The sequence below is a fragment of the Microchirus variegatus genome (assembly GCF_963457635.1).
Source record: "Microchirus variegatus genome assembly, chromosome: 3".
Taxonomy (NCBI): domain Eukaryota; kingdom Metazoa; phylum Chordata; class Actinopteri; order Pleuronectiformes; family Soleidae; genus Microchirus; species Microchirus variegatus.
The window spans coordinates 15,112,350-15,126,193 of NC_139804.1; the positions used below are offsets into that span (position 1 = coordinate 15,112,350).

The following is a 13,844-nucleotide window of genomic DNA, read 5'->3' on the forward strand; positions in this document are numbered from 1 at the left end:
ACTGTCTCTAGAATGATCTGCTCTTGGCTCCACCAGTATGTAGGTCAGATGGTGAAGACTTCTGATTTTTGTAGAGGCAAAAATAGAGGATTGTTTCTGCATCAAATCTCCCTTCAACAAGAGTTTAGGAACATCAAGCATCTAGTCTGGAACTAAGTGTAACTAATGTAACCTTTTAGTCTTAAGTTAGCTATAGAAATTAATCAGTATTTAATTGGAGAGAGTGATTAGAATATTCATGGCAGGAGGAAATGCTAATAGCAGCAACAGAACCCTCCTTGCTTTGTAAATGTGTTACCTCACCTCAGGTGAATCCTTTCAAATTTGGCACAAAGGTGCACGTAGACTCATCGATTAGCTGCAACAAAAAGGTCAAGGCCATGCTGTCCTCACAAACAAACATGTTTGGGCTTCTTGGTCATCAAATTCCCCTCTAGTCAACAAGCTTGGAGTGTAATATTGGTTTTAACCAGGGTTGTTTAAAAAAAAATAAAAAATAATAATAATAATGATGATGATGATGATGATGATGAATAAAGAATTAAACAAAGGACAGAATATTAATCAATTCTGCACTAACTGTGTATTATTTTTCTTGGTGTTTGCTGTTAGATTTGTTCTGTGTCTTTCACCTTAGACCTAATAAACCTCACCCTTGCCAAAAAGTTTCACGAGAACATGGCCTTTGTTTCATCATGTTGTTCAGCTGTGCGTTACGGAAGCCTGGAAGGGACATGGAGGACAAAAAAAAAAACATTGCAAGTGTACTTTTGCGTTATCTCGCAAAGAGTGCGTAATCTCACAAAGTTTTGCGAGCTCTGTGGAATCTCGCGAGATCTGTGAAGTTTCGCGACGATATTTCACAAGTTACTCCCTGTGCTTATTTCCCGCCACGACACACAAAATACCTCCTCACCGCAGCCCTCAAGAGTTACGGCTGTCAAATCTCCTAACACTGTAACAGTCCCACAAGTACTACATACATACATAATACATATATTATATATTGTATGGATACCAATTTATTTATAGTATTGAAAGAATGTATACGATTGTGGGTATGGATGTGTGGAGAGAGAGAAGCGTAACAGAGCGCAGACGGCGGCAGAAACAGCTGTGTTCATTTGTTTTCATTATTGCCGACAATAAACAGACTATTTACCCAAACAACACCGTATCTCCGTCCTTCCAGAACGAACTGTGAGTGGGAAGCTCACAGGATGCAACAGACAGTTATGGCTGTATTTAATGCGCATTTATTTCAGCATAACACAAGAGCTCATGTTTGTCAGAGCACAACATACAGACACATTCTTAACATTGTCATGTCTTCATCCTAAATTTTTCAGGCTTCCGTTGTTCGTAGAGTGTCCTCAGGGGCATAGATGGGGGTCATAAACACTCATAAGGATATTTGAGCTCATTGAACTCTGTAACAGACAAGGACACATGCTCCCCCGAGGCTGTCATATGAACAGAATTAGAAAATAGAAATTATTGATTCCTCTCTGCGTTTAATGTGAGCAACTTGGCTGTGTTTATGTTAATGTTCAGCAGTGCCTCCCGTTTAATTTCTGTGGCCATCTCCGTAAGTCAAAACTTAAAAGTGATAAAACCCTTGGTGAAGTAAAAATACATCCAGATACCAGTGTCCATGAAAAAAACCAAAAAGACATGTGGAAATAAACTTAATCCAGGCTTAGGCTTACCTACTATGAATGGTCCTAAATCCTGTTATTGGGCACAATAGACTTGGCGACAGACAACAACAAAATGGCATTATAGTATTACAATTACACAGATATGTCAGTTAATAACTAAATTGATAGTTTTTTTTTTTTTTTTTAAATGTGTTCCACCCTTGTGTCAGGAACCAGCTTGAGACATTGCTGCTGAAAACTGAAACTGAAAACATAGCTGCAAAAGGGACACATAAAAACAGCTTTGAACCATTTAACAAAAGGCTCACCTAATAAACCCACTTAAAGGGGACATATTGTGCAAAATCAACCATTTAAATCCTTATATTTGGGACTCTGGAGGCCCTACCAGTCGCCAAAGTGCGAAAAAGATGACTCACTCATGTTTTTGTAGTCCTCCTCAGTCTAAGTACAGGAGATGAAACACGCGATGTTGACTTCTGCGCTCATTGGGACGTCACAATGAGCTAATATCCTGGATTCCTGTTGTCTGCAAAAAGTCTGCAAAAAATTCTATTCTTGGCTCCACAGTGCAGCACAGAGTCCTACACAAACTTCCAGCCTCAGAGGATTTATCTGTCCAGTGGATACATGTTGTATGACAGCAATGTGCCTGCTAGAGCCTGCAAATGATCACTTTTCCAAATGCTAGCTGCTGTTAGCTCCCAGTAGCCTCTGTGGCAGATGTCATTTCCTGTCCCTTAAGTTTTATTTTTAAACTTAAGGTGGACCAAACGAGATACTACTAAACAGAGCCTTCTGAACAGGCTGTTTTGGCAGGGTGATTGAACTGCTGTGGGGCTTCATCCTTATGGTATTTTGACCAAAGCATGTCACAGACATGTTCATTAAGACACCAAGGAACTAGTTTAACTTGGAGAAATAGGGTAATTTTTTGCTACTTAGTAATATACTGTATATTCTGTTTCTTTTTTTTTTTTTTTTTTAGCTCATTAGGATTTGGGAGGTGCTGGTCTTCTGTTGCCTCAATTGGAAAGTTTGTGTCACTTGTAATGTAAACGTAAATGTAGGTTTTCAAACACTGAAGTCATGTAATGAATGACACATTTGAACTTTGATGGAGGCAGCAGTGGATAAACAACTCATGTGTACCTTGAAAATAAATCCACAATTTCCTCTATGGACTTTGATGTGGGGAGTAAGTGGTTAACAAAGCATCCGTTTTCAGTCAGGAAAGTCTATTATCTATTTAGACTAATCTATCTAGTTGAGGAAAAGCAAACATAATCCTAAAATACTTGAGACATTAAAGGCCATATATTTTATCAGGTGAATAATTATGTATATGATATGAAATGATATCATTCTTGGCTGTAAGATGATTAAATGCCTTGAGTGAATATGTTTGACGATGGAGTTGTGACCTGACTACATTAAGGTGTTTATGTTTACTTCGGTGTTTTCACTGGTGCTCCATTAAATGCTAGTTTGTTGTTGATAGTTTGACACTTGCACAGCAGTGCTTTGGCTCCGCTCTGCTTCTAGGCTGGAGTAATTGACACGTCGCCCGCTGGGGTAAGTGATTAACTTAATTGACATTGAGGGGGAGGCGGGTGAATGGCCTCACACACCGTTGGCAGAGCGAGCCGAACCTTTATGAGCCTCCAAGATGAAAGAGTGTTGATGTGTACAGGACCTGCGGAATGCTGCTGTCCAGTGAAATTGCCTGGAGAGATGACATTCAGGAGCATGGGCATGTTGATTTGCCCTGAAGGCAGCTGGTGTTACTCTGCATCAGACTCCCATTCACTTTGATTTGTTAGTCACATATGACGGACACTGTTGCATCAGGGGTTAAATTGAGTTCCCTGTTTTAAACGTGATTTGATTGCTGAGCCCTGTCCCCAAGTTGTTAGATGGATAGTTCTGTTGTAGTGTGGGTGTATAATGTACTGGTACTTTGCATTCACTGTGATGTGTGTGCCACTCATGTGCTGCAAACCAGCAGGAGACATGAATGCTCACTCTCACTTTACTCTTGTGTGGTGTGCGGGTCTGTGGGGACGCATTTCCAATGTTTCCTAAGCGAAAAATGTGCTATTTATGATTTTTTCACCGTCAAACTCAATCAGGGCCACCCCTCCCTAAACGCATTGCATGCTCAATGGGGCTGATGTTTTGCTGTACTGTTTTTCTTAGTTGCAATGTGTGTGTGTTTCATTTCTATGTTGCCAAAGTTCACAGAAATAAACATCTATAGTAATAAAATGAAAACTTTGTCACACTTTGTTATGTATGCCTTGATTGCAATCGTTTTTTATTGCATTTTCTTCTTCAAAATACTTATATTCATAAACGTGGTCCAACAGAAGAAAATGGCAAATATTAAAAACTAATCATGTTTAAATTACATGTAACTCGGCTAAAATACACATCTTTCAGAAAATGTTATTACTGTATTGATTTAAAAACTCAATAATGCAGTGGATCCGGGAGACCCGTGAACACTGGCTGAGTTAAAGAAATATGAATACCACAATAAAATGGCTGCCAGCAAGTACACATGGCTGGGATAATATGTAGTCACTTTATCATATTTCCCACACCAAAGTCCATAGAAATAACCCATTAATCTAAAGCCTATCGCTGTAAGAAATAAATATTAGGATATTTTTACGTTTACCTGTGAACAACTGTGATGTGCAGTTTGGTCAATGACTGGATACAATCAAACTAACCATGAAGGGATACAGAGAGATAGAGAGAGGGGGTGGCTGAGTGTTCACTTTGTTACAAGACAGTATGATGCCATTAACTCTGCGAGAAGAGGCTTTAATGTAATTAACAGAAAGGAGACGATGGATGGGACGTGGCAGGGAGGCAGCAACCGTGAGCTTGAGTAAATCATCCTTTGCCTCCTCTACAACAGTCACAGACACAAACACACTCCTTCCTTCCTTCCTTCCTTAACCCCCCCGTTGATAAAGTTTGCCTGTAATTAAAAATCCCTAATCCAACACGTTGATTCGGTCACACGGAACAAAAACACCACTCCAAGTTTCATGTGCTTCATTCAGAATTCAGAACATGCAAGCTTAATTAGTATTAATCCTTATCTCCAAAAATGGACAGCTTCTCATTGCAGATTTTTTTTTTCTCTTTCTCTCGCCTGGCTAATTTCATGAAGAGCATAATTACAGTGTTTTCAATTTGGATCCTCAGTGGAGTTATGAGGATGATGCTCTATCTCCACACTGCAGCTGAGAAGAGTGGCGTGTGTGTGTGTGTGTGTGTGTGTGTGTGTGTGTGTGTGTGTGTGTGTGTGTGTGTGTGTGTGTGTGTGTGTGTGTGTGTGTGTGTGTGTGTGTGTGTGAGAGAGAGAGAGAGAGTGTCCATGTATTCCAGAGTGCCTGTGAATGTGTGATTGTGTCTAAAATGAGAGGGAAAATTAGTGGGTCATGCTGGTGGCTAATGCAAGAGATTTGATGCCAAATCCAAATGGGAAAAGTGGCTAAAATCATGACAACTGTGTAAACTGTATGCAAGACTGCAAATCTTGTTCAAATATGGGGGATCTATTATGATGAGTGAAAATATTGAGATAATGTGAGTGCTAATATGTAGGTCCCAGTAAACTGCTGTCTGGTATAGAATGTGTTCAGAAACAGTCATGTTTACATGATACATGATACACAGATAATGTGGTTGGAAATTACTATACATTTGCCTGGACCCACACTGGTAGAAAGCCCGGCTTGCAGAGTTGGACATACTTCATTTGATAAATCCATTCTCGTGCTTGTACAATAACAGTAGTCAAATTTGTGTTTACAAATGTATTGTGTAACTTTTGAATATAGATAAATAATTAGTAGTTGTCTTAGTAGTGTTTAGATCCTGTGTCACATTCAGTTATTTTTTTTCTGTCGCGACTGACAGCCGCAAGAAACAACATTACGCATCACTGCAAATACAAAAAGTTTCCAAGGTTAATTCAATAATTGTCCACCACTTCATCTTCCACCCGAGGGTTGCTGGAGCCAATCCCAGCTGACATAGGGCAAAAGGCATATCACACCCTGGACCGTTCAGTCCATTGCGGGTCTAACATACAGAGACAAACAACCATTCACTCTCACAATCACACCAGGTTGAACAGGCAAACTCCATCCAGAAAGACCCTCAGTCGGACCAGGTTGTTCACCAGTTTGAGAGCATAAATAATTCTTGGCCTCACCCCTGTGCTGCTGTATACACACAAACACTCCCTCAGTCAGGTCCGATAGTATTGCTTGACAGAGCTTGAGCGCAGCATACAAATAATGTTACATCATTCACCAAGACCAGAGGCAGAGTAATAACATCAACAACAAACGTAATGCACAGCGACTTTAACGACGCATGGAACCTTATGTAGTGTGATATCCAGTTATCTTATTTACTTGCTGTCTATTCACTGCGTGTTCCTACAGTAGGAGGATGAAAGGCTCGTCAGCTCTGATTAGAGCTTCTAAACTGGCACATTTGGAGGAAACGTGGGTGTGCGTGTTTGTGTGTGCATGCATTTTCTTTGGTCACTCTCCAGTATTGGGAGATGGGAGCTGCCCTTAGGCAGTGGCCATGTTCCCATCCTCCTCAGCTCCTCCTTTAATCTATCTCCATATTTTGCTCCTCCGTCTCATCCTCTCAGCGGTGTGATTGCTTCCTATCTGATGTCTCCACCTGGACTTCTCACTCAGTAAAACTGCCACCGAGCTTATCTACCCACTTATGTGTGAGAGCACCTTTTCAACAACGGTGACCTGTGCGTTCTATTCAGTTGCAGGCAGCTCATCAGCGATGCTCGGTCAGCTCTGATAATAACTTAGGGTTCTGTGGCACTGTGGCCCACAAATACTCTGTCACACTCCTCCGGCTCTGCAAACACAGGCCACCACTGCCAGTAAATCATCTCTGCCTTCACTGATAATGAGCTCTGTGTCCTCAAAGATTGTCTGGTGTGGACAGGTGCCACTTTCCCTTCAAGCACACGTTCCCACTGACTAATAGTCAGTCACTGAATTAGACTTGATGAAATGACAATGTAACAGCGACCGAAAAATGAATGTTAGTCACTGCAGTAGTGAAGAGTCAATTAGCAAGTGTCAGAAAAGTCAAGGAAGTTGGCATCAAAGTTACTTTTAATAGTATGTATATTTTTACACAAAAACACAAAAGACAAGCAGCACATACTGGGAAATTACAAATGCAGGTTTAGAAATACACACACTAAAAAGATACATCACACATCTTAAAGTTGTAGTGCATAACTTGAAACTTTTAAAATGTTCAATGACAATTTGGAACCATTGCTAAATGAGTTCACACAACGCTAATTCATCAGGTCATGCATCTACATGTTGATACTATTGGCTGAAAATGTCAAGATTCATACATGAAAAATGTTTGAAATGAATTCTATTGTTAGAAATGAACTTTTTGCAGGTACTTTGGTTTATCGTAGTACAGTAAATAGATCAGTGGCGGCTCCTGAAGAAAATTTCAGGGGGGGCAATTTTTTCTGATAATGATTAAGGTGACCCATTCAATAGGTGCATAACGCAAGACAGTATGAATTTGTTGTTAGGTGATTAACAGTCCTTCTTGTGTCCACTAGATGGCAACTTGATAAACAAATATTATTTACATGAATCTAATATTTGATGTAAAACAGCTAAACAGGACACATGACGTGTCCAGGCAGCATATTAAGTCAAGTATTTATTAACTGACCAAGTATCAAGAGCTTTCACAACCTTTACCAGATACATACGACAAACAAGATAGTGCAGTCAAATTATTCAGTGTAAAGAAAAGTGCCGAATTTGATCTTTAGATGTGTTAATAAATGCCCCTTAGAATACTCTCTTACACAAAACAGTCCGATTGTCTGATTTGCGTGAAGTTTAACCTGCAGTTAAACCCTGAGCGATACAAACATCAACAATGTTAGCAAACAAGCTAACGAACGCAGCTTCAAATGACTGCTGTCCGTTGCTACGAGTCATAAACAGCTAACGCGTATGAAAGCGTGAACTCCGTGACACTGGTCAAACTACGTTTACTTATCAGTTAGTGCTGGGACCAGTTAAACCAGCACAATTCTGCGTGTATTTTTAAAACAACATGACGCAAGCACGTTAGTGCATGCACATACATTGTCATTTAAAAATGCATTGAGGGTATGTTTTTCGAAAAAAAATTTTTTTCAACATGAGTCAATGGGAGAATTTTCGGCCGATTCTCCACGTCAATCAAATCGTCCCAGAAGAGGCGGAACCAGAAAACGTGACTTGAATCTGACGTTTCTGATTGGACAATGACAGATGGTAAGCCTAGAACACTGATAATAACTACTTTTGCTGGCAGAGACGGCTGAATGGAATATTAGTAATAAGGATCTTTGGAATTGCTGAAGAAAAAAAAACTCTTTCTCCTCCTAGTTGGGAGGGCGTCGCTCAAACAGTAAACTCACAATATATGCACAATATTCAGTGTTTAAGATAAAGAGAAAACACACTATTGTTTTCAAATTTCAGTTTTCATATTGATGAACAAAAATAAAAGTTTAAATAAGTACATTAAGAATTGTTATGAATCACTAATTGGTCCATATAATATCCAGCATACTCTTTTAAAGTATATCAGTGTGTGCAATCGATATTTGTATATTTCTGACATAACACTGAAGGTCCTATAAATGTAACTATCTTAAATGATGATAAACCAGTAAAGACATAGTACCGTGGAACCCATATTCATCATATTTGGCTTTTATTAGTTTGAAATGAAGTTTAAATGATGAGTTTCCTCAAGTCCATAAATCTACCTCTTACAGGCCTCTAATGTGAGGCACATATTTAGTTTACATTTAGCATAGTAATTAACTTGTGCAAGCTCTCTGCTTCTGCCAGGCGCCAGCCGTCCAACATCTGTTCCCACACTGCTGCCGGGGGTCCAGCTCTTCCTCCACCACCAATCCCTCCATCCTTCCCTTCACTGCCAACCGCCATGTTTGCCTCTCTGAGAGAGAGGCAGAACACTTATTAGGCCTGGAGTGAAGTGATAGATGGATGTAAAAGGAAGAAGGAGGGTGAGCAAAAAGGTGACAGGTCTGTTTTCATGCCCTCTCTTTAGCCGACTGAGTGTCAGTTTGAGTCTTAAAAGCAGAGAGGTACTCCCTCTGCTGTCACCTTGAACCTGCTCTCCCTTCTCTGCCATCAGCTGCAGTTAAATACATGGAGAGTGTCAGGACAGGCACACCCAGTCGTGGGCGTGCACCATCAGCATATCCTCCACATATTCCGCCTGACGGAGGCTCCCCCTGCGCTTGCCCGTGTTTATTGGATTTATTTCCCGCTCCAGCAGTGACGGATTTTCCATTTCCTCGTTTTTGTACGGTGCCGTGCTATTGAGAGAAGCCGCAGATCACATCCTCTGTCACACTCCCTGTCACACACCGTTTGCTCTGTGCCATTTTATCATTTCTGCTTTCCATGGAAGGCCATGCTTATCCATATTGTGGGGGCCCATTTAACTCTGATATAAGTAATTGTTCAGGAAATATGGAGGGGGGAGGTCCTAATAGCATGCAGAGAGTGCCCTTCCCCCCCTTTTTTTTTAAATTATACTATCCTATTTTCTGTCTGATTTTGCCTCCAACTTCTCTGTGGGCAAATTGTCACTTCAGAGCCCACGACCCAACAGGAAGTTCCGGGGAGGGGGGTTATGACAGAAACAGGATGACAGGGGAGAGAAAAGTGGGAAGGCAGGCAAAATAAAGTTGCTCTTATCAGAACTTGCCAGAAGCAATGCACACACACACACACACACACACACACACACACACACACACACACACACACACACACACACACACACACACACACACACACACACACACACACGCACACACACACACACACACACAGCTACTTTGGGAATCCAAATTAGTCCTTGCTGTTAGTTTAAAGTGATATTAGTGCAATTAGCCATCACAGGTTAAAGTGTAAGCCCGACATGTTAAGTGATTTTCTTAAAATCCCCCGAGTGGAATCACAGTGGGATGACAGCTCTCCAAGAAAAAAAAGGAAGACAAAAAAAGAAACTTCTCTTGCAAACTTAATATGCCGTGCTAATAAATGTCAAACACCTTTGTTTTTTTCGCTCTGGATTAAAATGGATTCTCCTCCTTCTCTACGTCTCCATACAAGGGTGACTTTGAGCTGCGGCGCTTTTACACCAAGCCTTGTGTAACTCAGTTGTGCTTCTGTTTGTTGTATTGTGGTGTCCTCTGTCATACCAATATTTGCACAGTAAATACAATAAGGAATGAGGACTCAATCTGTTCATAAAAACATCAGTGCAGGATGTTTCCTTTCTTTGTCTTTTTTTGTTTGTCACATTGCAAATGTAGTTTGGAAGTGGGAAATACCCAAGGTGACTAAACAGGAGGACACTCAGTGAAAGTCAAGTTGGAGAACTAGCACTTTGACAATTTGAAAAATGTAAAGTGTGTTATAAATAAAATGCATTATTATTATACGTTTGGAAAGGTTCGTGAATTTCTTGACACTTCAAGAAATTGAGAAGTGAAGAAGTGTAGATTGTATAAGGTTGCTGGTGCTGACAGCATAGTCACCATGCCTCTGGAGTCACCCAAGAGTCTGAATCAGGAAAAAAATATATTTTTACCAACTCACTGCCCGTTTATTTCACTGGTAGACAGCCTTTTCCTGATTAAAAACTGAAGTTTGTGTCACTCACTCTCTCAAATTATTGATCTACTGTGTCCATCTGTAAGTTCAAATGTGTTATGTTATGACTTTAGTGCTTGAAATCCTTACAAAATAACACACACTTTCCAAATGAGGCAGCGTTAGACATCTCCTGAGTCCACATGAACTAAAATGCTCATTTTCTCTATGGACATTGGTGTGGGAAATTGAGCAATTTACAAAGTTTCCTGTCAAATAATGGTGAATTTGATTAGGTGAGCTATTTGTTAAGTGGCTTTATCTTTCTCTCCACCGGCAGACATGTTTTCAGTGGGTGTGACCATGCCTGTCTTATTAGCAATGCAATGCCTAAGAAAATTAAAGGTTGGAAAGGAGAGACTTATTTGAAGTTAATTAATTGTCTACTGCTGTATCCTCTGCATGAGGGACTTGCCTTGTTCAACTAGAGATGTGAAGTGGGATAATCAGCTGTTTTTATGTTATAAAAAATATAATTTTTGATAGTCCCCTCTGCTATAATTGTCTTACAATGATATACTCAATGTTCCTTAAAACAACTGGCTCTAAGAGAATGTAACGGTTGTGATTTAATTTTTTTTAAACATTGTGCATCCTGAAAATCCGGACATGTGAGGAAAGCGTCAGTTCAAAACTGCATCCCAAATGAATAAGTACCGGTTTGACCTGTTCTCAACGTTTCCTCCCCTTTTCTCTCTTCCCTCTGGTTTCTAGGGGAGATCTGCGCTTTCAACATCCATGGTCTGGAGGCTCCGTTCAAAGCAGTGGTGCTTAACGGTACGTCTGGTGAGGGTCAGCTGAGGGCCAAAGGCCTGGTGGACTGCGAGTTGCAGAAGGAGTACACCTTCATCATACAGGCTCACGACTGTGGCTCAGGTCCTGGGGGAACAGAGGGCAAGAAGTCCCACAAGTGAGTGAAGTCCACACCAGGGGTTTAAACAGCTGATTCAGAGTTTAAGTACATGCACAATATGTTTACATTCATAAGTCATAAAGCGTTGCTGCCGTATTTGGTAAGTTTATGTCACTTTGAGTAATCAGAAGGAGAGGATTTCAAACACCAAAGTCACACAAAACACATTTAAACAAGGCTGTGTGCTGTGAGGTAAAAATTGTTGTATTTCTCACTGGACTTATGAGGGGAATGGTCATGTTCAAGCCATTTTCGGAACTGCATACCAATAACAATAAACAAACATGTTGGATTATGACTGAAAACACAATACTGAAAACACAGAAGTGTTCACGGTTTAAAAGAATGCTTATTGAGCAGTTTGATGTGATAAACACACAAAAGCTCCCTCAATCAAGTCTGCTTGACAGATCCTGTTTTCACATGAAGGAAACAGCAAATGAATGAAGTTACATCTGTTCACGAAGATCAAAGTATGCATTACAAAAAATACAATTTATCATAAAATGAACAAACAATCTCCAAACACAAGAAGACCAAGGGACAACCAATGTAACCACAATGGAGAGGTTGACACCACCATTTTCCCAAAGTTGTGTACTGTTTGTCTATACGAAAACACAAAGGTGGTGTTCTCTGTTTCTGTGTGGATAAAATTCCAACTCCAGCGGATTCACCTTGACAGATTTTCACTTTGACAGTCCCTTAAGCAGATGATATTTTAGGATTATTTTACTATTTTACGAGGTATCACTTTTACACAAACGTTAACTGCCAGGTCAACTTGTAGAACATTAATGCTCACTATATGTCTCCACCTCTTCACCCTCCTGCCTTTTCATGGTTACGGATCTAGTCGTACCAGTACAGACACAACACAACGTCACCCTCCGCAGTTGCCACTACACTTCTTCAAGGAGGTCGACTGATAAAACACAATGCGTCACGCTTGTTGGCTCTCCTGAAAGCAGCTTCCATCTGCGATTGCTGTTCCATTCTGCCTTGAACAACTTACTCCGCTTTGTGCGGCACTTCTGCCATCACTGTGTCACTCTCAACCCACCTCACCTCCGCCAACAACAGGATCTAACACTGAAATCTATCATCTTGTCTTACTTAGATGCTCTCTCTCACACACACACACAGGCTGACGCCCACTGTACTACCACTTAACCTGGAATTATAGCTGGAGGGGTTTTCAAGCATCGTTGAAATGTTTAAATCATCCGAGCATACCTTGTATTGGTCCTGCTGTGTGTGTGCGTGTGTGTAAGAGGGAAAGAGAGAAAGAGAGGCAGAGTCAGGCCATGACATGTACAAGAGGTTGATGAATTTGTGCGTTGTAATGTAAATGGTTGACCAGACTCAGTGCACACATTTTAAAGAGCCCATTCGAGAAACTGTCATAAAAAACACTATATTGTTCACATTTAAATGATGTATCTAGTGAAATAGACATAGTATAGTAGTACTGGCTAGCACTGCACCAAAAACACTTGAGTTTGTGACCCATATATTCTCCGGGTAAACCGGTTTCCTACTAAATAAATTATAAATGATAAACTGGTGACTTGTCCAGGTTCTGTGCAGTAACCCCACCCCCCTCATGCGGAGGATAAAGCAGTAAACAATGAATTGATGAAATAGATAAATAATCAAAACAATATCAAATAAGCAATTTAAAATAATAATAATAATGATGATAATAATAATTGTTTAACTATATTGATTAAAACAAAATGTGTGGCCAAGGGACATTTAGAGTTATTTTCTGAAGATGTGATTTTTAAGCTTTCCAACAATGTATAACATGTGTAAATCAGATAATATTTGAAGAAGGCACTCTTTTTGAATTTTCTTTTTTGAGAATTTTTGCCTCAAATATTTACACCTTTTGGGAGCCAAGAGACAGAATCATCACATTTGCAAGCTGTCAGTGAAACCACACCTCTCTGTATGAGCTACTTCTCATCACAGAAACTGGAGCACATAATATGCTATACTATTTTGTGAGCTACACTGCTACACAGAACAATACATTAAAAATACGGGACATAATAACCTCTTAACATTTGAAATTAAATAAATTGAAAACTATATGTGGGGTGTGGGGGTGGGGTGGCTTATTCTTCTTCTTATTCTGTCATAATTTCTTGTCCTTACAATTATGTAGTCATATTTCCATCATCTGTTTTTGTTGTTTCAAAAAAAATCAAAAACAAAATATACTATATATACTTAAGAGTGGCTGAGAATAAATGTAATTAACTAGTGTTAACTAGAACTTAAGTTGAATATACTCCCTCTTGCACTTGAAACACGGCTATGAGACGGATGAATTGGGAGACAGCAAAGGAAGTGTGCCTTCAAATAATGGCCTCAAAGGGACAGTGGTCTCTTTACAAGTGGATAATGACATTGCCGATAGATGGCATTTTTAGTGTCAAACCTGCACTGTACAGAAACATAATTTAC

The 13,844-nt window shown here is 40.0% G+C and overlaps 1 protein-coding gene across 1 annotated transcript in view; it reads left to right on the forward strand.

Annotated features, from left to right (window-relative positions):
• Positions 1 to 13,844, forward strand: part of LOC310925381 (calsyntenin-2-like) — a gene marked incomplete at both ends in the record, with an annotated part of 357,564 nt that overhangs the window by 195,628 nt on the left and 148,092 nt on the right. Inside the window, one exon of the mRNA XM_083887328.1 lies at positions 11,171 to 11,366. Within this exon, the coding sequence (XP_083743454.1) occupies positions 11,171 to 11,366 (196 nt within the window). The remainder of the gene's footprint in view (positions 1 to 11,170; positions 11,367 to 13,844) is intronic.